We start from the raw sequence: 26,130 nt of genomic DNA, 5'->3' as shown, positions 1-26,130 counted from the left end.
TATATATATATATATATATATATTCCTCTCTCTCTCCTCTTCCTATAGGTATACTATATCTATCTGATAGATAGATAGGTATACTATATATATATAGATATACTATAGATATATATATTACCTACTGGCAGTCGCCAGTAGGTAGTTATAGTTAGGATTATTTTGTATAGGGAATTCGCAACATTCTATTGGGAATAACTTTGGCGCCGGTTGAGGAATCTGCCTGAAATTTGCCCCGCGAAGCTCCGCTCCTTCCTTGAAAGTTTGGGGGGGATTCCTCAAGCGGGGGCCGAGATAAAAGGGGGGTCCCAAAATGTGTTTTCCCCATGTTAATTTCCATAGGGCGGTCGAACTCACTTTTAGCCCGAACGGCTGAATGGATTTCCACCAAACTTGGCAAAATTGTAGGGACTGGTAGCCCGACGTGCCTTTGCTATGTCTCAAGATATGTGCTCCAGTGGATTTTGAGTAATTTAGGTTAAAAAAAATCTATATATCTATAAGCGTGCCCCGGGGCGCATACCAGCGCCCTACGCTATAATACATATATAAAACATATTTATTTTTCAGAAAGACACACATTCACTGGATGGTGTCAGTGATGTCACTGACCATGTCATGAGTGATGTAATATGTGACGTCATCAGCAGCGCATTTCAGGCGCGCAAGTTATAGTGAGTCCAATTAACTATAACGTGGGAATTTCAATGGTTTTGTCAGTAAAATTTCCAGCTAGCTATAACTGGTGTGAAACCTATGGTTTTTTCAGTGAATATATATATATATATATATACTATTTCTAAGTAACAGGTGATTACACCACCTTACCAAATCTGAGTGATCAGCCTGTGGTGTCAGTTTGGAGGGCCAGCCAGGGGTGGCATAATATATGCTGCAGCCCCTGGTAGGCCTTGGATGCACCTATGCCCTGGGTACCTATGATACACTATACAGGGGCTCACAAAGGTGACCCAGTAACCAATCTGGTTATGTACCTAAAGTACATGGAGTCCATTGTATAGGGAGAGCAGATAGCCTGGGGCCCTGAATAGCAGGATTCCAGGCCAACTAAGTCAAAAACCAGCCAAACACTAGGCAAAAAGTTGGGGTAACCATACAGTCAGATATCCACCTTCCTACAATAGGTCTCTGGTTGGTATGTGGAATGCGAGGCGTTAGTTGAGTTACGCAGGTCCCGCATCATGTAGGACGTTGTAGGTGTGTGCAAGGAGCTTGAAGGTGATTCTTTTGTTGACTGGGAGCCAGTGTAGGTCTTTTAGGTAGCTGGTGATGTGGGTGCGGTGGGGGATGTTGAGGACGAGTCTGGCGGGGGCAGCGTTCTGGATGTTGAGTTTCTGGGTGATAACAGCATAGAGAGCATTGCCGTAGTCGATGCTGCTGTCTTTTTGGATTAGGTGGGGATCCGGTTCAAGATCTTTCAGAACAGGCATAGCGTGTGGAAGGAGGATGATGAGATTGTATTGATCTGGTGGCTCAATTGTGAAGAAAGAATCCAGGATGATGCAGAGTTTCTGCACGTGGTCTGTGGATGTGAGGGTAGACAGATGTCAATAGACAAATGCATTTACTTAAGTGGGATAGGGGGCTTTAATTAAAAAAAATATTTTATTTTTTTAAGTGTTCTAGAAATTAAACCAAGTTCAGGTAAATGGAGGAGTTAACAATGTTTGGGTGCAAGGTTGTAATGGACCTTTTTTCATGGTTAAAGCCTTCGCCAATTGTGGTGTGTCAAACGATGTCCCATTTAACTGTTTTTTCAAGGAAATTCATATCTGAAAATCTGGCGATTACCAGAAAAAATATTTGGGTTGCCCTCCACACCATTACACCATTGGCTTACTATTGTGCAGGTTAGATGAGGTATTTGGATAAGTACATCGCCGCATGGTGTATTTACTACATCTGCTGATGATCCATTTAGTAGATGTTTGACTCTGGTCTGTTTGCATAGGTTAAAAGTGTTTCTGAAAAGTTGTTTTCAGTTGTTTGCTGAGTCATGGAAGGTTGGATGCTGCTTTAGCGATGGATTGAGGGTGTTGCTGAGTTTTCACCAATGTGTTTCTACTGATATGTCCTTTTGCTTGAACTTTTTTTGGGATCAGTATGCGAGAATTTGCTGATTTGCTAACTTGTCCGTAGTAGGTTGCCAGTCTTTGTACTTAGGTGCCACAAAGGCTAGTGCACAGGACATTTGAATTTGACTTCAGTCTTGACTGTCACTGGAACTCAATGGATGACTTAAAGGGCTGGCTTGATGGATTCTGACTTTGAAAGATTAGACTCCATTTGGTAACTTGATGTTACTTAAACATGAAGTACCTTGAGAAAACAAGAGACCAGAAGGAGTTTGGCAAAACAGGAACAGTTTGTTTAATTAAACATAGCGGCTTGGAGAATAGTTACGGGGCCCTCTTTTATACAGTTCATCGTAGGTAATAAGAGTTCCGGTGTGGAAAGTACGTTGCTACCTTTGGAGTCATAAATTAATTGTTCAATGGTAAATACAGGTGGACCTTTTCTGTGCGTGGACACAATATAGCCAGTGGGTAACCTGTCCAGGCATGGGGAGCTCATGGTCACTGTGTGTGCTGTACCCTGATTGAATAGATTTTCCTAACTTATAGGACATCTGACTTTATGGTGTTTTAGGACCGCACATACCCCCACCGGACATTTGTGTGCTTTATTGGGCCAATCTCCCTTGACCATTGTAATGTCACTGCATCTATCTGTGTGATTGATCTAAGGTTTCCTATTCATGCGTTTGCCTTCCGGCAAAGTGTCGCCCCACCTGTGACCTATCAATTAGTTACCTTGGTCCTAGGTCTCAGAGCTTGCCTGAATATGTATGTGCGAGTCAGGGTTGATGTGGAGTTTACAACGTGCGTTGTTGTTAATAAAGACACAATTTTGTTCTTATAAATGAATGTATTGATCTCCATAACAGCATCAACTTTTTCTAAATTATTATTTCCCCCTCTAGTTGATTTTTCAATTACACTATCTCACTTATACCTTTTGGCAGTTGCTGCTGCTCTTTATGCTCGCATTCGACAACTACTACCTTCCTAGTTACCTGCATTTTTTACCAGTTTGATGACTACATTTTTACAGCAGGTGATCCCCAATTGTACAGACCTGCACTTAAACAAAAACACAATGAAAACTGTCAAAAAAACTGTCAACAGCGATTTGCACAAACTGGAGATCCATTGTGGGAGCCAAGAAAACTAATTTGAGAACTACTCTTGCTCAAGGACACCTCCCTCCTCACGCATGTCTTTGCAAGTAGTGCAATGTTTGGATGGCAAGTGTCAGTGTTCCATTATCCATAGCATTCCCTTGAATAAAGGTGCAGCAGGCCGCATCGATCTTGGCACACACCACTCCCTCCATCGTGGTCATTAAGTCTAATATATATTGGTGCTGCATTACCATGAGGCAGATTGCTTGCAGTTCTTCCTTGATAAAATTGAGGCCGAAATCAGTGCTGTCCATCATTTGGCAAAAGACACACAGATAATGGATAGAATGCAGAGCAAATCAAACATTCACCCTCAGTTCATTGATCGGGTTAAATCCATCGTTCTTTTTTTGCTCACCATGCCACCCCAGTTTAGACCCAGCCATATGCAAATAAGTCATGACCCTGTACCTCACTCATGGGAGAAGTCCAGACTGAACTGCCAAGCCAGGTCATCCCTGGACCGGAAACAAGCATCCTGGGACCTGTTTCGGGGCGTCACCCCATATCAGCCACGCTAACTTGAATCCAGTGGCACAGTGAGCCCGGGACACACTTAGTGCGAGAAAGCAAAAGACACACAGATGCTGGACAAAATGCAGAGCAAATCAAACATTCACCCCCAGTCAGTAGATCTGGGTTAAATCCATCGTTCTATTGCTCACCAAGCCACCCCAGTTTCTCATCATTTAGAGCATTTCCCACCTGGTTATTTGTAACTAGCAAGCATTAGCTTTTGTCTGCAGGGTGAAGAAAGGTATCAACCCTCCTGCCAACACTTGTGCATCAGTAACCCGTCTGCATTCTTCTGGAAAGTCTTTGTACTGAGTCCAGACAAAATAGTCCACAGTTCTCTCCTTGCTAGCCTGGTGCACCCAGGTTATCTTCACCCTTAAAGGGTGCTGGTATAAGCCCTATAGTTCTCCTCTAGGAATGACCAGGGTCGGGGTGTGTGTGGGGACCTGGCAACTGAGTCTGCACCATCTGGGGTTGAGCTCAGTGTTGACAAACCTGTTACATTGCCAATAGTAATCAACCAGCATGGAGGTGCCACATTGCATATCCAGAATGTGCATGATCGCTCTGCAATTAGCATTCGTGCCCATTGGAAGCGTTACTTTACCTCTGAAACATAAGGAATACAGTTTAAGTTTGCATACAAATATGAGATTGATGTGCCAACTCACAAAAATAGCATCCTGGGAGCTATAAAGAGCTATCCAATAAATGTTTCCCTTTCCTAGCGTGCTATTGGAAATAGGTGACTTCAGCGGGATCGCCTCCGAGGCTGCCATGTAACTACTCAGCCAGGACACATAAAATAGGTAATATGCCAGATTCTGTCAGTGGCACAGCACTCTGCTTCTCTTTTTACACTTCTCCCTAGTTTACTATATGTCAAATGCTTTAAGTTGGGTTCTGATGTAGTCTTACTCTCTGTGACTGCTGCTTCAGTGTGGACTTTCGCCCCGCGGATTCAGCCAGTTGCGGTGTCTTGTGGTGTCTTCTCACCATCTTTTATGCTAAAGTGTGAATCGGTCTGGGCGGGGTCTCCTTCATTTGGATGCAATCTGGTTCGAGGTACCAATCGGCTCCGGTGGTGGCTTGCCAAATTGTTACTTGAATATGAAATACCTTGAAAAAACAAGAGACAAGAGGCATTTGGCAAAACAGGAACAGTTTGTTTAATTAAACATAGCGGCCGGGAGAACAGTTATAAGCGCAGGGTCTGAGGACTGTCTCAATTTATAATTGGTCTGTGGCCCATTTTTCTACAGTTCATCGTGGGTAATAAAAAGATTCCTGTGATCCATATATGGTGAGGAATATAAGTTGCTGCCTTTGTAGTCATTAGTTTTTTGTCTAATGGAAAATACAGGTGGGCCTCGACCTTGTGTGGACATAATTTTGCCAGTGTGCAACATGGCAGGGGAGCCCTTGATCACTTCATGTGCTATGCCCTGATTGGTGCTTAATTTGGACCAATCTCTTGTGACCATTGTAATGTTGCTGCGCCTATCTGTGGTAGTGATCTAAGGTTTTCTGTTTGTGTGTTTTTCTGCTGGCTACGTGCCACCCCACTGGTGACCTATCAATCAATGACCTTGAGCCTAGGTCTCAGAGCTTATCTGACTTCGTATTTGCAAGTCGGGTTGATGTGGAGTTCAAGGTGGACAATGTTGTTTAATAAAGAAGCAATTTCATTCTTATAAACAAATGTATTGTTCTCCATATTAGCACATGCGTTGGTTTTGAGTTTGATGAAGTCTGGCGATCATTTTGAGAACCAGAGCATTTACTTTGTTACAATAGCTTTACCATACCATCATCAGTGAGTTGTTTAGGTCTATATGATAGTTTAAATGAGCGGTAGGTGTTTCCTCAGTAGTAAACACAGACAGGAGGTGCATAAACAGGTAAACTTATTGTTATAAATAGACTGTGATTTCTTCACAAGAAAGGGCACCAACAGGAGGCTACAACAACAATAAAAATGATAGACATTACAAAATCTATACAGTTTTATAGAAAATTCATCTTTTAACCTTCTTTTCTTGTACATAAAGATAAGAACACGAACACAGCCAAGGGCACAGAACAATACACGGGAAACACGGTTCGTCCTTATACTTGAGTACTTCCTCAGTGCTGTCATGAAAACATAAATATATACTTTAGACAAACATTGAGATTAAGTACACAGTTCAAGTAGACACAAAGTTATAAATTATAAACATGAAGCACAAATAAAATTCCAAATTAATGGAGACAAAAACATATAACATGTACATACATATTGAACATCAATGCTTATTTAAAAGCTTCTTAACACAACGCCAATCCATACAACAAAATTAACATTGTCCCTATGAGGTATAACCGCATTATGGAAGAATCGATATTGTGGTTTACATTTCATTCAAAGATTCCATTGTAAGTTTGTAATACCTCTATGATAGGAGCTTAAGATCACATATAGTGATAATCATTTTATATCCTCCTCTTTAATGTAGCGCATTATATCTTTAACAAAATTGCTGTAATTAGTTCGATCTCCATACCTTTTCACTTTTTTTTAACAAGGAATTCCCCCTTCTAATTTTAGGGAATGCTGGGAAAAAACAATGGAAGCTTAGTAACGATGGGTTACAGAGAACAAGAAAATCTGGTAAGCTGAAATTAACCTTGTATTTATCTTGGGCTAGTACTGTGATATGAGTTTTTGAGATCTTTTGCCATCCATGTGGTAACTTAGGAGAGATACGAAAGATAATAATTCTTCATGATAGTACAAATATTGGTATGGCGATCAAACTAATTACAGCAATTTTGTTAATGTGTATTAGGCTACATTAAAGAGGAGGATATAAAATGGATATCACTGTATCTAATCTTAAACTCTTTTCATAATGGGCTACATTAAAGATGAGGATTTAAAATGGATATCACTGTATCTAATCTTAAACTCTTTTCATAGAGGTATTGGGAACTTAATGGGATCTTTTAAATGTAAACCACAGTATTGATTCTTCCATAATGAGGATATACCTCATATGGATAATGTTAATTTTGTCACACAGATTGACATTGTGTTAAAATCTAAATTGTTTTATAGAAAATTAATCTTCTTATGTCTATTATTGTTATTGCGTTTTTGGAGCCTCCTTTTGTTGCCCTTTCTCATGAAGAAATCGCACTATGTATTTATAACAATTAGTTTACCTGTTTATGTTCCTCGATTCTGTGTTTGCAATTGGTCTATTGGGGCTTTTTGAACGATTGCACTAGGAGTGACTATTCTTCTATTTCACTAACTGACGCAATGGGAAGGAGAGAGAGCGTCATTCTTTGTGCTTTGCACTAACAAGGCTTCTATTTAATGCCACCATCAATAAATATACATAGTTAGGCAAGTGAATTTCCCAGTGCCTTAGTTGTGTGGCTGGAGTGGGAGACAGGTCAGCATAAGTGCCATCCATGCTTACCCCGTCCTTCACTGAGGCACAAGCTCAAATTACTCAAATATTCATGGTTTTCTCAAATTCCCTTGATTCATTTTTTGCAAAGGGTCCATTTTGGTGGTCGTTAAAATCTAGTTTGCGATTTCACTGTAGTCTGAAGGGCGACCCCTCCATTACAAATCCATTCCAAATCCCAAAATGTACATAATTAAATGGCTGGTTTTGGAAAAGGGGGTGGTGATGGACAGAGTTTCTGAATGATGCAGAATACTCTTACCCAGTCAAGAGATCAGGGCTTGATCCATCACCATCCCCTACGCCAGGGAACAGACCGAACTACCGACTAACCTGGTAGTATCCTGGCACCGTCGGATTACTCTATTGTAACGCGGTTCAATCTTGCCCGATCCTGGGCTGCCTTGCCATCCTTAGGCTACCACCCCCTTGCCTGTAACGGCCCACTGTATCGCCCTGGCAATTAGAGGCTTAATAACATTACGGCATTAATTGAATGTCCTGATGATGGTCCCCATGATTAAGTAGGGGGGACCGAAACGCCGTCGACCTGTCTAGCACCCTATACAAAACTTGATTTATATGTGATGTAATGGTGCTTTCTTGATACTTCTGCACAATTTAATTTTAAACAGAAAACGTTACTTTTGCCTTAAAAAACCCTTCTATGTTCTCAATCTACCTTCGGTATTAGATCTGATAGTGTTTGGGCACAGGCTTGTGCGCCACACTGGTGAATTGTTGAAGGTATTCTTTCTGTATGAATCATTTGTTCATAAAGTAAATTTGAAGACCTCTGTCCGGCTGGACATGTCGCTCCAACTATATATCTGATTCTTTCTATATTTATTGTCTCATATATATTTGCATGCATGGGACCGCTGTTGTTCTAAAAAACATTAATGTTGGGGAACACATCCTTTGGGATGTTTGGTGTGTGACACATTCTGGCTCTGGAAGCACTCTGCATGTGGCTACGTTTTTCACTGAATTGGTCCATATATGACATTTTGGCTTTTTAAGCGTCCAGTATGTGAGGCAGCATAGTATGCAAAATGCTTTGTAACACGGCCATGCATCAAATGTTCTCTGCGTTTGGGACAGTCCTGCATTTGATCTGATCTGCATGTGGGACAGTCCTGCATTTGATCTGCCCTGCATGTGGGACAGTCCTGCATTTGATCTGCCCTGCATGTGGGGCAGTACTGCCTCTGATATGGTGTGCATACAGAGCAATAATCCACCCTTTAAAGGCTGGAATGTTGCACATAAAGCACAATTCAAAATGGTCTGTGTTTGATTTCTAGGTGATATTGGTAGGCTGATTTGCTAAGCTAACTTTATTTTCTCTGTGCTCCCAGGTGTATTTGGTGCCTTGAAGCTGATTTCAGAGGTCCTTCAAACACTCTACCCATGTGGTTCATTTGGATGCTGCCACTGCTATGAAACCAGACCTGAGTGCGACATCATCGAAGAGGGACTTGTGGTCACTGTTTGTAAGACTTTGGGTGTAGCGTGCATCCCCCTTTCCTTTGAAATCGAGTCTCCGGTGATGCACTTGGCATCATAGTACTCCTCCTTGGCGTTCATAACTGACCGGAAGATGGCTGGTTGGACGGTTCTTACAGCGCTTTCTGCAGTTTCCTGGCTTTCTCTGTTACAACTAGTTCTGAGTCAAGGTAAGCCAGATAGATGTGCTTAGTTAGTAATGTGGGAGATTGGTGGAAGAAGGGAACCCCAGATATAATTAGTTACAATTCTGGTCTAAGGTGACGTTTCTGGCTAGCAACATAGTTTGTTGCTCTGCTAGGATTACTGTCCGAACAGCCCTGCCTGATGATCTGGATGCTTGGCTTTATTGGGAGAAGTCTGTTTGTGGCAGACATCAGAGTTATCTAAGATATAGCATCTAAGAATTGAAGGATATTGCTATAAACTACTAGCTTTCATAGGAGAACCCTAGATTATGGGATGGGTGGGGGGAGCCAATCACCCTTCAAGCTCTCTTTATGTTACTGTAGAGCTTCGTGGAAGGGCTTGAATGACCTGAAGCTCATTTTTTTTTCACTGAACGTCTGTGTTTTAGGTTGGCACATACATTACAGAATTTGTTTTGCAGTGAGGCATAACCATCCAAACCTGCACAGGGCATGTTTTCAGGTTGGGCATGGAGTTCGCACAGTATGATTCACCAGAAATGTTCTGGATGGACTGGGTGCTATCTCCCCCAAAATATTTTCCTTAAAGGTGTGCGGACACCCTCAAAATTGTAGAAGTACATGGGAACTGATATGAATCCTAAAAAGAATGACCATCTCCAGAAACAGAAAGCGGGCAATGATTGCCCCCACGTCGAGATCAGACTTCATCTGTGGTGAATGGAAAAAAAGCATCAATCTGTCCCTACACTACCACTACCGTGACATCCCTACATAGCATTCCCCAGGCAAAATCAGGAAAAGGTGTCCGCACATGAAGACTGACTAAGAAGTACACTCGCATTGGATGGGATTAAGTAGCCAATGCTACAGAGCTCGGTTTAAGATGCTCCTTCTCTCTCCCTCGATCTCCTCACCTCCTCTCCTGACTCCACCCCAGGGCACTGTCCCTAATACAAAATACAAGAACCTAAAAACACGCCCACAGATCACCTCACTTGGCTGGACACTTCTCATAGGTGATTTTCCATTTGGGTCAACTTCCAGCTCCTGACTCGATGACCTTGATTCCCAGGCCTCCCTCAGTGTGAAAGAACACAGTCTCCCAATTATCAACGTGCCTTAGACGTAGTATCATCTCTTCCTGAGCCTAACTCTCCTAAAACAAAAGGCGTTACTCTAACTAACAAAGACGACTTTCTACAACTGCAACAGAAATGTGAGAACAGAACAAATTCAACATGCACATGAATTTCACTAACAAGCCTTGCCTGAGAGCATCCCAAGAAAAAACATTTCAAGCCTAGAAAACTCGGCCAACATAAGAATGAAGCACATCAAATACACGTATAAGTGAACATTTCATTTGGGCCTTTCAACACTTTTGTACATAAGCACATCAAATGCATTTCAAATTGCAAGCAACTTATGAAACCCTACACATTAAGCACAAGTAGTCACATCTATGTGCAAACTTTAATCTGGTGCACGTCGAAACAAATGCATTACATCGCATGTGAGCAAATGCAATCAAATACTAATGGTCACATTATTCACAGCACAAATGCCACATAGAATGTTTCGCGCCATACAAAGAAACAACTATCGTTACACTTTCACATGTTATTACTGAATACGATCTAATAACCATATGTTATCGAAACAAAAGAATATATATGGATGGGAACTATCCATGATTATGATGAAACCCTACAAACGAAAGAGCACCATAGCTCTCCATCATGTGTCTGGAGTAAGGATCTCTGTGGAGCACAGCTCTTTTTGAAAATGTTGCATCGTTTGATTGATAGCATTGTTTCCCTCTACTGTGACTGAAGAAAGTTTACTCCTATGATGTGATGTTCTCTCCTTTCGGGAGGAATTTAATAATTTACAGCAGAGTGAATTCCATATTGAGGGGTTATGGACGGGTGGGGTGGTCTTACCCGGAGGGTTTGTAGGCCGGCTCTAATTCGGTTATGTCCAGTGGTGCAGGAATGTTGTAAAACTGCTCCCCTGACCATGCTGTTGTTTTAATACACAAGTTTTATTTATTTATTTGAAAGTTTTATAGAGCGCGAACAAGACTCTTGCGGGTAACAGAGCGCATTACAGTAAAGAAGTGTATAGGCATAACAAACCATAAAAACAAGCAGGACCGTAAGTATAATATCAAAAACAAAGGGACATATCAAACATTTAAGGATAATCAGGACCAAAAGGGTGGCAACAGAGAACAATCAATTGATAGAATGGTAAGTCAGATAAGGTGCAAAACAGTACCGATTGGTTTTGATGGATGATGATAACCATTGATGGTGAAAACGACAAAAATATGTGGGGCACAGCTGTACATGTAAGATCCAAGCATTAAATAGGTAGGAAAGCAGAATGGAGTAGGGGTTCTCCACTGGCAGGTGACTCAATTCATCAACGCACTACTCTACTTCAGAGAAGTTCTTTTGATGTTCAACATAGTTATGAACCCATCATTCCAAAAGCTCATCACAAGCCTAGGATCCTCGTGAATCTCTGCCCTTTCTCTGGTTTTTGCAGTGTGATGAAAATCCTTGAATCTTTGCTAACCTCACAAGTCTCTTTCCACATCATACCCAACAACCTCATATGACATCCATTTCAAAAGCCACCTCAGGGATGTGTGGCAGTAGCTGCGTTCATCTAGGAATGAGGGCCACAGCTGTGTGCTGATCCTGATTGACCGCTCTGTTTCCTTAGGCACAGTTAATTCTGTGTTATCTTAACATATCAGTGGGCATTGATGTCCTCACACAAGTGTTTTGAATTTTTACTTTTGAACCACAATTACAAATAAATGTGGCCTTTTATGTCATCTGTCACTAATGTCCAAAAGGGAGGGGCCAAAATGAATTGCTGTCATTGATCATCCAATTTGTCCGAGGGACAGTCTCTGTAGCCCTGCTATTGGTTATAGCATGTATGTGGGTGGAACCCAGCTATCCTTCAAAATTAGGACAATGATAGAAGTTGCTTAAGTGTCTCAGACTCCCACCTATACATCTAGATATCAGTGAGTACCAGCAGGCTCTGACTTTTTTTTTTTTTTTAGCGATGGGAGGTGAAGTAGTGTGCTCCCACCCCTTCCCACATGCCACACCAGCCCTGGCTCCGCTCTGATGTCACTGTGCCCAAGCTTCTACTTTTTTTTAATTTTCTTTTTATTGATAACTAACTGTAAATATTCATTGACATCAGTGTGTATATATTCCATCCTTATTACATCAAATGCACATATTGGAATAGCCAATGGTTAAACAGTCAAACCGTTCAGACGAAAAGATGCCTCTCCTTTGACCATTTCATTTCTACAGTCGGGGATATACACATCTCCACGCCAAGCTTCTGCTTTTAAACTGTCACCAGAACGTTGAAATCAACCTGAACTTTGTGCCTTAGACCAGTACTGCCGCCAAGATGGTCTTTAACAATCTACAGCTTCAATACTCTTTCCTCATGATACCCCACATGATTAGTTGGATTTTAGCAATTTCCAGGTCTATGCACAGTTTACAAATCCTACCCAAACTACAACATGTGTAGAGCCATGCAGTTTTTGGATTTAAAATAACCAAAACAACAAGTATCGGAATTGACAAAATATCTGGTCGGGAAACTGTTTTTTAGATTATCTTCCAGAGGGAAACGGAGTAGAGATGTACGATATAGTTACGTTTGACCATGCTCCGGATGCAACGCTGCCTTTAAGCTGTAAGGCCTTGTATCATTCAGATTCTTCTTTGCTCCACGAACTACACATGTTGTGGAGTGGAGACCAGTGGTGCGGCGCGAGCAAGCACCATAAACCTGGAAGAACGGTGGTTTATGTTTCAAAGAGTATGGAACAAAGATGGTGTCCTGCCGGTTTTGAGATGTCAGAGTTTTCTCCTTGCCTGTGCATGGGGTGAGGGAGTGCATCCTTGCCATCGTTAGTCGGGGGTGTCGAATATTGGGACACCTCCCCCTCAAAGAGGAGGTGCCCGGTGAATTGGAGCATGTATGTGTTTGAGAGGCACAGGCAAGAGCACCCTAATACAAGCAGCAGTTTCAGATGACCCTTTTGTGATGGCAGAACAGTGCAGTTGATGAGACAAACATATGTACAAGAAAGATTTCTTGGATCCCTGGACATTCCATAAACATGTGAAGATTGTCAGGGTTTTCTAGACTGCATTTTACACATCTCAGCACTCTTTCATTCCCCCAATTTTGATCTTTGTAGAAGCGTCTAACATACCTGAAGTGAACAAAAAGGTGATTTATCCTTAAATTGGCTGCATGGACTGTAGGGTAAAGCGTGTTAAAAGATATTTCCCATAAATCTTCTAACTGCATCCCTGGTAAGCAGCTTTTCCACAGCTCATCTGGCAGTCTAAAAACACTGTCTGATAAATCCACCAATAGCCAGTACCATCTGGACATTTCCTTTGTTCTTCTTGATAACCCCTGGATTAGGCGGGTCTCTACATTTTTCATTGTTCCTATATCCGCCCCTGCTGTCTGGAACCAACTTAACTTGGAGTTATTTGATCTTCGAGATTTTATTGTTTGACACCTTCACACGTTAGTCCCAAGGAATCAGCTCACACTCTTCCACCAAATGTTCCCACTTCATCATGCTTGCCGCTTTTAAAGGAGATGAAAAATTATCCTTGTTTTGGGTCGATGTGAGTAGATATATGACAACCATTCTTGATAATCCAATTCAGGTAAGCCTACCTCTTATCATTTTTGGGGTGGTAGTACAACATGAAAGTTTGAGTAAGGATACAAAAAACTTTTTTTATTTAGTTCTCCTTGCTCGGAGGGAGATATGTAAAAATTGTGTTCGCAATCTTCTACCTATGGTGTCAGACTGGGCAAAGTCTATTAAATATATTATCAAGTTAGACAGAGCAGTAGCGAGAAACAAATTAATTTGGACCCCAGTACTGAAATGGTTAGAGTTGGAGAGGTAGATGTCTACTGAAACAAATTGTAATAGGGGAAGGTCCAATAATTACGCCTTTTTCTAGTATCTACTTTCTGTGTGTTGTGCAAATTTGTCTAGATCGCCAGGCGGAAGTTTAAAAAGAAGAAAATGGGATTTTATGCCTTAGGTATAAATGATCTTCCGAGGCAAGGGCGCACACAGAGTGAGATTTCAGAGGTTCAACCTGAGGCGAATTAGGACCACTACAAAAAAGATTCCTTTCAGCTACAGTCCAAGAGCTCAAAGAAGATGACTGATGACTGATGACCTAGAGTAGGAACCCATTAGCAGGGAGAGGGGGATGCAAGAGGTGTTGGAGGGCATACTGCAGAAGCTGCATAAAGTGGAAGAGGGCATCTACTGTGGTTAACAACTGCATGACTAAGGTGGAGGCTTCGAAAAAAGGAATGCAAGTCTTAATTTAAATGTTGGGGCTATGTAGACTCCATCACAATGACGAGGGAGAATACATACCACCAACCTAATGGTCTGCCTGCTTGATTTAAATGCGGGCGAATCATAGGTTTGGCTTCGGCAATGACTACTGTCATCGCCATAGCCAAGCCTCTCTGAAGGGCTGTTGGAGAAATGGCTATATATCTGCCCACCCAATTAAGATGGGCTGACTTGTATCCATTTTTATTTTACTGTGTGTGCGATGAGGAACAGTAAAATGGTGATAATGCTTCCCTCCCCGTGGGAGATGACTCCCATGGTGAGGGGGAGCATTGCATTCCCCCCCCCCCCCCCCCCACACAAATGAAAATCCTGTTTCTGTGTATTCTTATTGAAAATGAAACAAGAAGTCTGTTTGGTAGAGGACTGCATCAGTATGACACAGCCCTGCACTAAGCAGCAAAATGCATTGGCACTACTGTGACAGCGGTTCCTGACCATGCCATATAAATGGCTGCTGTCTGCTTGGAGGTCATTTATAAATGTGGCGGATGGTCCCTCCACCAGTGGGACAGAGTCATTTAAGAACGTCCCCCCGGCGGAACAACAGGCTGTCTGCCCATTTATAAATCACCCCCCTTAGTTCCAATGTGCTGCTAATTGAGGGAAGTGAGAGCCCAATGGAAGAAGAGGTGAGAGTCCAACAAAGCTTTCATAGTTTAATTTGAAGAGCACAGTTTTCTTTAGACACCAGAGTTCCAGTACTAGAAAATTGGAAGCTTTCTTGAAATGCCAGAGAGGTGAGGTACCCCACGATTGCCCCCTCAAACCTCTGTACACAACGTGATGAAGCATTTGGCGCTCAAAACTTCTTCCAGGCTGCCCTTGGTGGTACTGGGCTACTTAAAAGTGCCTCCAGACAGTTTCCCTGCAGCTTAGGTTCGCAGACTGATTGAGGAAGGTACACAGAGGAGGATATAAGGCCAAGTTCACCCTGTCGAACCAAGTGTCCATAGTGGTCGGGACCTGCGTGGCCCTGCTGAGGAAACTGGCCCCTCTCCTTTCATTTTCTACTCTGTGGATGGTGGTGTTGGCAATGATTGTGTCCTGTCTGGACTACGGCAATGCCCTGTATATTGGACTTCCAGAGAAGCTGTTCAGCAAACTAAAAGTATCTATGAACGATGCTGCTAGGCTGATCTTCATGCTCCCTAGACGCGCACATGACACACCTTTGTTGCAGCAGCTGTACTGGCTCCCCGTCAAACATCGCACCAGGTTTAAGGACCTTTGCCTCACCCAGAAAGCCCTCATGGACATGCCCCAGTATACATTAAGGAGTGCCTGGGGAGTAATGTGCCAGGATGTACCCTTCAGTCGTGAGAGGCAGGCCTGCTGGCCTGTCGGTGGTTCAACAAAACTACAAAAGGCGGGTGAGCCTTCTCTGTCCTGATCCCTCAGCTATGGAACAAGCTGCTAGAAAATTTACGCAAGGAAACTGCCCTTCTCTCATTTAGGAAACACTTAAGACCCTCCTCTTCACAGAGGCCTAGGAACAACACACACTTTGACCTGGTGTACTAACAGTCAGCCGATGGTGGGGTTTTAGCTACTCTCTCTCAGTACAGAGAGACCTGCAGGTGATTATGCGCTTTATAAATCCCAATTAACATTATTGTTGCGGCTCTTATGGACCCTGGTGTGCCAGACGCTATGCTACAAAAAGCGGCCCAGCTGAAGCAAAATCTTTCAGTGTGTGTAAGCTGCATTCTATGGTAGGATGCTAGCACTAAGAAAAGATGTGCAGGGGCTACATTGAGAATTGACACCTATGGGTGTTGCCTCCTCTGTTCGGTGCTGCCTCTTCTGCTTTTCCATACTCTCCCTTACCACTGTTGTCCCCTTGTCCTTTCTTCTGCTACCTTCTGTTTTTTTTATCGTCTTTGACTTTTCCTTCTGGTCTCCCCCATTCCTGGTCTTCCCTTTTCGTTTCTTACCTTCTCTACTGTCTTTCTACCTCCCCTATCTTCTTTTATCTATAATATGGGCATTTTTGGTGCGAGTTGCCAGATCCCAGCATCATTTTATTTCATCAACGTTATCTGGTAAGTAATCTGAGTACATCCCTTTGGTGATTATGTTGATTAACGTTGAGGTTGCAAGAAAGGAGGCTGTGTTATTTTTTGTTGCAATGCTCATTTTCAAGCTTGACTAAAAATGACTGAAACTTAGATTCTCTTCCGTGTGTCTTCCTTTGTATAGGAAACTCATGGCAGGTAAATATATCTAATATAAAATCAAGCAACCATTCAGCAAATATATATATTATATCTATATAAGTATATGTATATATATATATACATATTATATCTATATAATGTTTTCAGGAAAAGAATGCGATCTCCTAGGACCCCACCAGAACGCCACTTCACATCTGCATAAAAGTAGACAACTGCAACTTCTAAAGAGTACCGAAACTCTACTCTTGTGCTCTGGTTATTTGTCCTGTTCCACTGAAACTATTTGTCCTTTGCGGCATTTGCCTCCCTAGACCCACAACCTTTCACTTCTCATTCCACACTGCCTTCTTTGCGTTCTACCCTCAGTGTTAGTAGCAGGTTTCCCGACAACATGGAGCGTGAGTGCCTTACAAAATTCCTGATGAACGGGGAGCCAATAGGAAGCCATGGATCTAATGAAAGTCACATTTCTTGACAACCATTGGACCACACAAAGGATGAGTCCTTCATCCGCGGTGACTCTCTGCATTAACAGCAGCTGAATTTGTTGGTTTGTCCCTGACCCCAAAGCAGCAGTGATGTGAACCTAGATGTACTTAGGAAGAGTTGGTGGACCCAATTTCTTCCCATACACTGGGAAACTTGAATTTACCAAGCTGTTCTATCCGGAAAGTTAAAGCTTGGGATGTTGATATTTGGGCGGGGATGAGAGAGGCCAAGCAAAGGCAACCTGAATCCGCATTAGGCAAGTAAGTACATGTTGAACTGACGGTAAGGAAATCTGCAGTGGTGCCTCCTAACTGGATCTAATTGGTGGTTTGGTGGCAGAGGTTACTTAACTGTAAATCATGAAGCGGTGAAGCTTGAGTCACGAATCTTTGAGGCGGAAGGACCAGGGCACTACTGCTCATCAAATGGAAATTAACCTGCAAACACTCCTGTCGTAGTGAAATGAGGCACAATAGGAGAGACTACTTGCAACGTGTGATATTCTGAGTATTATTTACTTTAAATAATATATATTTATATGGTTGTAAAAACTTCGTCATGGATGCTGTTAAAGCAAAATCTGCCTTAAAAGATGGATGTAATGAAGATCAGTGGGGCAGCAGGTTCGGGCCACAGGAGGCAGGACCGGTGCTATTACTAACCTCGCAGTCAAACAGAAGTCTTAACTTAGTTGCCAAGGACCAATTTAGCAATAGTCTCTTTGCCGTCTAGTGCAGAAGCACCACCTGATGTAAACTAAGAACCCACAGACCAATACATAAATCATAAAAAGCACTGACACTAACCCAATAACCTGGATGAACTTGGCTGAAGAACAAACCATTTATTTTCTTCTGGAAACACCAGACTAGTGAGCTTCCCAGCAGTAACCCAACGAGTAGGAAGAAGCTCAAAGTTAGAAGAAGCGCAAAGGGAAGAATAATGTTGTGTACTTCCAAAAGAAGCTCTTTACAGAAGCAGATCCGGATGTGGAAATAACTACAGCCTCGCTATCTTCAGCTTCATCAAAAGAGCTATAGGGCAAAAACGGTATACTAGATATTTATCAGTGAAGAAATAGGTTCACTGAATTGTAGCAGCCACAATTAACCTGTCAGAAAAACAGTAGCAAAAAAAAGATGTGCCAGGATAAGAATACTGTGGAAGCAAACGCAAGAGTTTGTTAATGTAAGGGACTAACACCAACCATGATTCAGACAACCGTGGAAAAGAAAGCTGTCAACATAGGCCCTCTATCTCCCATATCCATTACTATGAAAATTGCTACACCTAATATATCTACTGCTACTAAACTAAATAATGCAAATTTGAGATCTACCCATGTGGTAACAAGGAACATCTAAATAAACCCATTAGCATCCCCTTTCAATCCAGAGGAGAATGCAATCTCAGAATCGGAAAGCATTGAACGACAAAAACAGGATTCTATACCATAAACAATAAGACCTACAAATCTGGCTGCAGAAGTTGATACACTTCTTGAGCTCCTGGATATACTATCAGATTCATCCTCCTGCATCCCATTGAACAGGTAACACCTTCTTGCCATATTGTATGCAATACCACCACCAAGACTAATAACCTTGAATTATATAAATCATGTGAACACACTGCTACCATAAATGAATATGCAAAAAAAAATTAAAAATTGATGGACGGAATGCTGGAAAATGCAAACGTTCACCCCCAGTCACAAGAATCTGGGTTTAATCCATCATTCTTTTGCTCACCACACCACCCCAGTTTGGACCCAGCCATATGGAAATCAGTGTTGACCCTGTTCCTTGTGGGAGCAGTCCAGCCCGAACTGCCAAGCAAGGTCCTACCTGGACCGGAAACAAGCATCCTGGGACCAAATTAATCTACTAAATGAATATAGCAAATTCTCTGACAACTGAGGTTGAGTTTTGATCTTACAATGTTTTAAAAAGTGCAGAGCAGCTCCAGATTATTAGATTTTGTATTATATCGCATTCTAAACTTCCAAAACTGGTGGCAGTGGAAAGAATCTGTCACACAACAACCTGGCATATGATTACAGCATAGATCGGAGGTGGAGGGCGGGTTGGAGGCGAGGTTAAATGAGAATTTTTTTACTTACCTGCTTGTCACGTCCTCCTTACTGCTCCTCCTAGTCACGTCTCTCCTCCTGCCAGCAGGAACAGGAAGCAGCCTGGAGGCGCCCAGGCTCCCCTGAGCCAACCACAACACTGTAATGCAGCATTGTGATTGGTCTGGGAGCTGTGACTCAGCATTCAGACATGGCATGGGGGCCTGGGCATATTCTATGTCTATGTGGGGTTCTTTATAAAGCGCAACTGTTGCTCCAAGGAGTGTCCTGGCGCTGCTGCCGAAAGAGTGTCAGCGGGGGAAAGAAGGGAGAGATCTAGGGGCTGGAACAAAGCCAGGTTTTGAGCTTTTTCCAAAAGACAGGCATTGCCTTAATGCATCTGAGGGTCCATAGAAGTTTGTTCCAGAATGAGGGGTCAAGGAAATGGAGAGCTCTGCCCCTTAATCTTGCCTTCCTGATTTGCGGAATTCTGACAAGACAGAGATTCGAAGAGCATAGGTTTCTCTAGGGGGCATAGAACGTAATTCTGACTTGTAGATAGCCTGGGCCAGTTCCCTAGAGGGCTTTCTGGGTCACAAGCAGAATCTTAAAAATAATCCTCTTCCTCACCGGAAGCCAATGAAGATTCTTAAAAAGACATGACACATGTGAGTAACGGGGGAGCCTGAAAATAGTTTGCTCCGCTGCAATCTGGACCAGCTGCAGCCTATCAGTCGGGTATTTGGGCATGCCTCAGTAGAGCTGTAATGCAGTCTGGGTGGAGAAGAGGGAAAGTGTGCATGCCTGGTTTGGGTGGCCCGAGAGAGCCGGCCAAAAAGCCATTGCACACTTGGGAATGGGGACAAAACCATTCCTCAGCTGCTCTGTCAGCCCTGCCCCGCAAAGCTGATGTGCACCAAATAGGAAAAAAATAAATAATTGAGTTATCATTTTACTTTTTCCTTATACTGGTGAAAAAATCCAGTGGGGCGATGCTCTCTGCATAAGCAGAGGAGCCGCCACTGTATGATTGCCCATCAAATCTTGCACTAAAAACAAAGGAAGATTATTTAATACTTTTTTTAAAATGTGTTTTTTAACGCTACTGTACGAGGTATGGAGCTATGGCATTAACAATGATTCAGTTCTCCAAGATCCTGGAAAAGAAATCCAGAAAACTTTGTGGAACAAATGATATATTGCTGCCAAGAAAAAAAAAGCCAATAAATGTTGGGTTCTCCGCGTATCCCATGACTACTGCGTAGGGGCGAATATGTTGAAGCATCATGTCAGTGCTAGTGCATGGGTCGAACATTTTGAGAAAGCCTACGGCAGTAGTAATGACAGCTAAATTATTTATTAATCCTCCCCTGCATGACGTGGAGAGCATTGATTCCATCCCTAATTCATCTCTCATGATACTACTCGCCGAGACGGAGCGTGCCATCATCTGCTAGAAGAGAAGCCAGGCCACCAGCCCCGGCATTGGCCTTTTGGACGTTTGCACTGATCCTAAAATTGGGGCCCGAGATTAACAAAGGTTTTCTACATAGTACTGGCAGTTAACACTAGCCTTCCTTCGAGGCGCTCTGTGAATATTGTTCCACTGCATAAAAAGGGAAGCTGTGAGGACCCAGCAAAATACAGGCCGAACGCCTTCCTAGATGGAGTTGGCAAAATGTTCGTCTGGGTCTTGCCTAACAGTTTGCCGAGTTGGGCCGATTCAGAAACTATACTCACTGATTCACAAACCGACTTTAGGAGGGGATTAGGGGCTGTGGGCCAGGGCATTAGACTTTGTATGGACTGTGTACAACAAGATGAAGAAAGTCTCATTATATGTAACTTGTGTAGATACAGAAGGTGCTTTGCTCTGGTTAATAGATCCACAATATGACCAGCGCTAAACTCTATTAGGATTAGAAAAACATTGTTGCAAGCAATAAAAAAGCTTGTACACCGAAACTAGTGCTCCTCTTTGCTAAAGCCTGGCATGGGAATGTAGTAGTGGTTTTGATATCCTGATAGGTGTTTGCTAAGGTACTGCTCTTCTGTCCTTGACGGACAATCCCATGCATAAACAGATTAATTAATTCATCAACCACTGCAAGAAGAAACATTTGACAACATTGACAGAAGTCAGCCCGGACCCTAAGATGGAAATTTACGATTAGTGCTAAGCATTAAGAAAATGTTTGCCTATTTAGGTATCTGCTTCAATTGGAAAGAAAACTGGCATGCACATTTAGAGGAGGCTATAGCTATAGTTAAGAGGATTACTAATGCTGCCTTGAAATAATTAACACAAGAGACCGTATTACACATAATGCACCGAGGGCACAATGGGTGTGTGCGAGAGTTTGTGCGCCACTGGGGCACAATGGTATACTAGAAGGGATGCAGATGCTTATGCAGCCCCTTATGCAATACCGATAGCGCTTGCGCTACATGTGAGCCAGCACTATCTTCAGAGAGTGTTCCCTCATTTGCATGGGAATGTGGCCCCATGCGAATGGGGGAATCACTTTGCGTTTGTGCCTGTGACATACCACAGATGTGGGTGCAGAGTCTAGGAGGCCCACCAATAGTGTGCCAGGAAAGGTGCTGCACTGTCGGTGCCTCCCCCTGAGGGCAGTGCTCTGTATGGGGTTCCACCATGTACCCCTAGAGATCTGTTGGGCAATAATTACAAAAAAACAACCAAAGCACATACAGTCCGTATTTCAAGTATAACTAGGATATTATAATCTTCTTCTTATTTCAGAATTGAAGAGTGATTTTATAGGCGCTTATCCGGCATAGACCTCGGGTGGCTGTGCCATTCTACAAGACGTATCCTGGTCTTGGCATGCTTGATTACTATCCCGCTAGTAACTTTTTTACGACCTACTCCATTTCACAACTACCAAGTGATATTTTCACGGAATTAGCGTTACTACAGGAACATTCAATGTGGCTCAGGAACATATTTATTTACACAGCCTTGAGAAAGTCTTCGGACGAAACATGTGTCTGCAGCCCTTGTCTAATGAAGAATGTAGAAACATTCAATTACCATTGTCTGTCTGGAGAAAAAAGCGCCTATAAACACGCTCTTCAATACTGGAATAAGAAGATTATTATATCCCAGTTATACTTGAAATACAGACTATTTGTGTGTGCTTTGGTTGTTTTTTGTAAATCTGCCAACCAGGATTCCTGTGTTCTGGCCACGACTTCCCAGGTGGTGGGGTCATTCAACAAAAGAGTACCAAGCAACAAAATACTTTGTGTTCTCAGTTACTCAAATACCATTCCAAAATTTTTCTGTGCTACCATACATGTGCAGGGTTGTACGAAATAGCCCCTGTTTCATTCATGTGACCCCTAGACATCCACCTGCACGCAGGCACTCACGTCGGCCATATGCAAGGCCATCTCTTTTTCCTCTTTAAATTGCAGGCAGCTGCCTCCTGCACTGTGAAACACAGAGCGGCTTGTAAGCAGCCTTAGTGGCCCCACGACAGCATGGGTTTGTGGCTGCCCTGGGGCAGCACATATATTGTAATGGGAAACAGCCAATACAACGCGGTCATAACCACGCATAGCCATTACCACGAATGGTTTACAACGAACATTCCTTTACCACGCATGCCCATTACAACGAAATCCGCATGCGAAGTAAAGGCACGTTTGTGGTAAAGGTTTCGTGGTAATGGACATGGTGGATTTGTGGTAATGGTCATAACCGTATTGAGATGGCAGAATACCTAGAGTGGAAGAGGAGCACGAGCATCATACACCCTGCACCATCACTCCTGACCACATTCCTAGTTTATGCGGCCCCAGGCGGTTTTCAGCGAGGTGGCAGGCACAGGCAGTGTGGCTGCCCAGGGAGGATGTGCGCAGAGGCACTGGTTCATGGAACCGGGACTAGCTGATAGACTGACGGACCCTGACTTGGGCTACGGCGGTGAGCGCACCACACTACGCACCCGGGGGAATTGCAGTCCATTGACCAGGAGGTCCGAGTTTCAGATCATTCGTCCCCTCCTTGCTCTGGTGCTGGAGATCCCCCTTGAGGACTGGCTCACGCTCAAGGAGGGCTCAAACTTGGGCTGTTTGTCCCAGGCAACCCAAGAGAGGTGTATATGTACCGGTTTTCAAGGTCGCTGACTCGGGTTGTTTGATCCGGGCAGCCTTAGAGAGGTGATTAGTTGCTGATTTTTTTTTTTTTTTTTTAAATCTTTTTATTGGTATTTACAGGTTACATATAATAATAGAAATATCAACTTTTGTCTGGAAGTCCCTATCAGGACTGACTCTGACGCTGGGTCATTGTGGTCTCCAGCGGCCCGAATAACGGATGTGTCAAGCCTGTTACATCTGAACTGTATGGGGGAGAGGGGGTTGGGATACTCCTGTCACTAAACGCAACAGTTCAGTGCACACGCCCGCAGTTTACAAACAAATTAATGACAATATGGTAACGTTATTGATCCGCTGCTTGTTTTGTACCCCGGTTTAATGTTCCTCTTGTCTGCAATTTTTTTCATAACCTTAGCCAACACGTGTTTCGTCACGTCCCATTGAAGTAAATGGCAACTTCTTCTGGGCTAAACTCCTGTGAATCAGGTCCTCTATTTTGGTTGTAATTCCATCCCTAAGGGTATTTGGGTACTGTTGTCTTCACGTAAAGAAACATTTATGTATTCATAATGCTTAGTAAACCACAGTCCCTGTCTGGGTGTGAGAATTTCTCAAATAAATAAATGGTCTCTGTACGTGGAGACAATAGTACCTAGATACCCTCCAGGGCAAAATTACAACCGAAATAGAGGACCCCCCAAGAAAATTTTGGAAAAATACAGACCAAAATGGTGAATTTTACAGCACATTTTTCATTACATATTCAATTGTATTAACTTTCAAAGCAGAGTAAATGGTGGATGATGACCTTAAAGAGCACCAGGTTGCCCAGCCAGTCATACGTACCCATAGACATTCTTTCAGAGAGCATCAAAAATAGACACAAGCAGTGAATCGGAGAGAACAAAGTAAAAGGGAGACCAGCCCCCACATGGTGCGTAGCGAGCAAGCGCAGTGAGCAACCACTACTTGGGGGAGTTTGGGGGGTTGTCCCCCAAGAAAATTTTGGAGACAGAAAGGCCAAAACAAAGCATTTTTTCCAACACATTTTTCATTACATATTAGATTGCATTAACTTTTAAAGCATAGTAAATAGTTACCTTATGGGTTTTAGGCTTTTTTTTCAGACTGTTTCAATGTCATAACTTTACAGCATAAAAACTACATTCTGATATTCTTTTTTGTATTGTCAATAGATTGTCACTCACATTTTCACACATTAAGCACTGACATGCGATGTCACACATGAGCACACAGGCCACTGAGGCCAGAAACTGTGGAAACAAATGCCACTAATAAGCACTTGGGCACTGATCCAGGCCTGGTCACACCAGGCCAGAAAGCACAGAAATGCCACACATAAGCACCCAGGCCAGTAAGCATGGAAATGTCACACATGAGCCTCCAGGTCACCGAGGCCAGAAACTATGGAAATAGCACACATTAGTACCCAGGCCAGAAAGCATGGAAACGCCACACATAAGCACCCAGAAGGCATGAAAATATCTCACATGGCACCCTAGCCAGAAATCATGAACAATTCACACAAATGCACCCAGGCCAGTGGCACTGGAACACTTTTCAGAGTGTGGGTGCTTCCATCAATGTTGCATGTACATCACTGAAGTCATGGGATTGTGAAAAATTCAAGAATCACACAAAGAACAAGGGTAGCAATTCAGCCTTACCTATTCCAGGACATAAAAAAATGTAAATGTATATGCCAAACAATTTAAAGACACTGCACTCTGCATACTGCCTTATGGAAAGGGCTTGCGCTAATGGTGACATCCTGGTGACATATGTAGTAAAAGGGAATCTTTTTAGGCCTGGCAAATGTTCCTTTTGCCAGGTCAAAATTGCAGTTTTACAACTGCACAGGCAGGCTGCAATGACGGGCCCTGGCCATGACGTTTAAATAGGCTACTTACGTGGGTGGCACAATAAATGTTGCAGGCCCACTAGCAGCGTTTAATTTACAGTCCCTGGGGGTTGCAAACTGTGATCCCCCCCCCCAATTAATATCTGCTAGTAGTTCACTTTGTGATCTCTTCGAATGGACAATGAGAAGTGACCTATTAGTACAAAGGTTGCAATGTGAATTGTGCAATCAGTGAGCAAATTGCACATTCCTGGTTTATAAATGGAAACAATACATCAGGCCCACAGTGAGGGCCATGGTTTAAGAAAAGTCTCTTTCGTTAGGACCAGGGGCAAAGCTAGCATGCTAGGATTGAGAGTCAAAGTATGTACAATTCCTGGTTCTCTTCGGCCCAGCCAAGGCTGAAGAACCGGGTTTTAGAACCCAGCGGCGCATGGGGAAACGCCCGATGTCTTCGGGTTCACCTGTCTTAGAATACAGAGACACGGGATACTTCTCGGTGACGTCAAAGACCAAATTTATTGGCTGCAACCAGGAACAGAGGTCTACGAAGCACAACACGGGTGGTTCGCTAGAGACTGCACAAATTCATAGAGCGGAGCATCGTCTTTTATGCTAAAATTCACATTCCTGGCTAGCATCAGTTACATACAAACTGACCAATCAGATGATGACATTTCAAACACATCGCATGACGACAAACCCACTTTCCGTTGTCCAGCCCACCAGAAATGACTTGGCAAAATTCAACATTCCTGCTCGGACAGGCCGGACGGACCCATAATAAAAGGACCTCAACCCATATCAGAAATTAAGCCATAAAGGAAGGAACAGAAACAGATGAGAAGCAAGATAGAAGGGTGTGTGCATGTACCTTAAACTCAGCAATGTCCTGCTCTTTGATCTCTCTCTGACCAGCTGCCTAACCAGGAACTGGCTCAACGAGGTCAGCCTCGGGCAAGGGAGTCAGCTCGTTCAGGTCACACAAAAGTCAGCTAAAGGTGTCCGTATCCCAA

The 26,130-nt window shown here is 43.0% G+C and overlaps 2 protein-coding genes across 5 annotated transcripts in view; both read left to right on the top strand.

Annotated features, from left to right (window-relative positions):
* LOC147748696 (uncharacterized) overlaps positions 1-5,931 on the top strand; it is a 22,637-nt gene extending 16,706 nt beyond the window's left edge. The window contains exon 2 of the mRNA XM_086928372.1: positions 5,833-5,931. Within this exon, the coding sequence (XP_086784498.1) occupies positions 5,833-5,931 (99 nt within the window). The remainder of the gene's footprint in view (positions 1-5,832) is intronic.
* CRB3 (crumbs cell polarity complex component 3) overlaps positions 1-26,130 on the top strand; it is an 80,078-nt gene that overhangs the window by 11,147 nt on the left and 42,801 nt on the right. For 3 of the 4 annotated variants that reach the window (XM_086963597.1, XM_086963598.1, XM_086963603.1), the window contains exons 2-3: positions 6,372-6,434; positions 8,604-8,921. In XM_086963597.1, coding sequence (XP_086819723.1) covers positions 8,846-8,921 — 76 coding nt within the window. In that variant the 5' untranslated portion in view covers positions 6,372-6,434; positions 8,604-8,845. The remainder of the gene's footprint in view (positions 1-6,371; positions 6,435-8,603; positions 8,922-26,130) is intronic. The other variant, XM_086963601.1, reaches the window with a different exon arrangement.

The sequence above is a fragment of the Lissotriton vulgaris genome, chromosome 1_1, assembly GCF_964263255.1.
Source record: "Lissotriton vulgaris chromosome 1_1, aLisVul1.2, whole genome shotgun sequence".
Taxonomy (NCBI): Eukaryota; Metazoa; Chordata; class Amphibia; order Caudata; family Salamandridae; genus Lissotriton; species Lissotriton vulgaris.
This window is presented reverse-complemented; position numbering and strand designations above follow the sequence as displayed.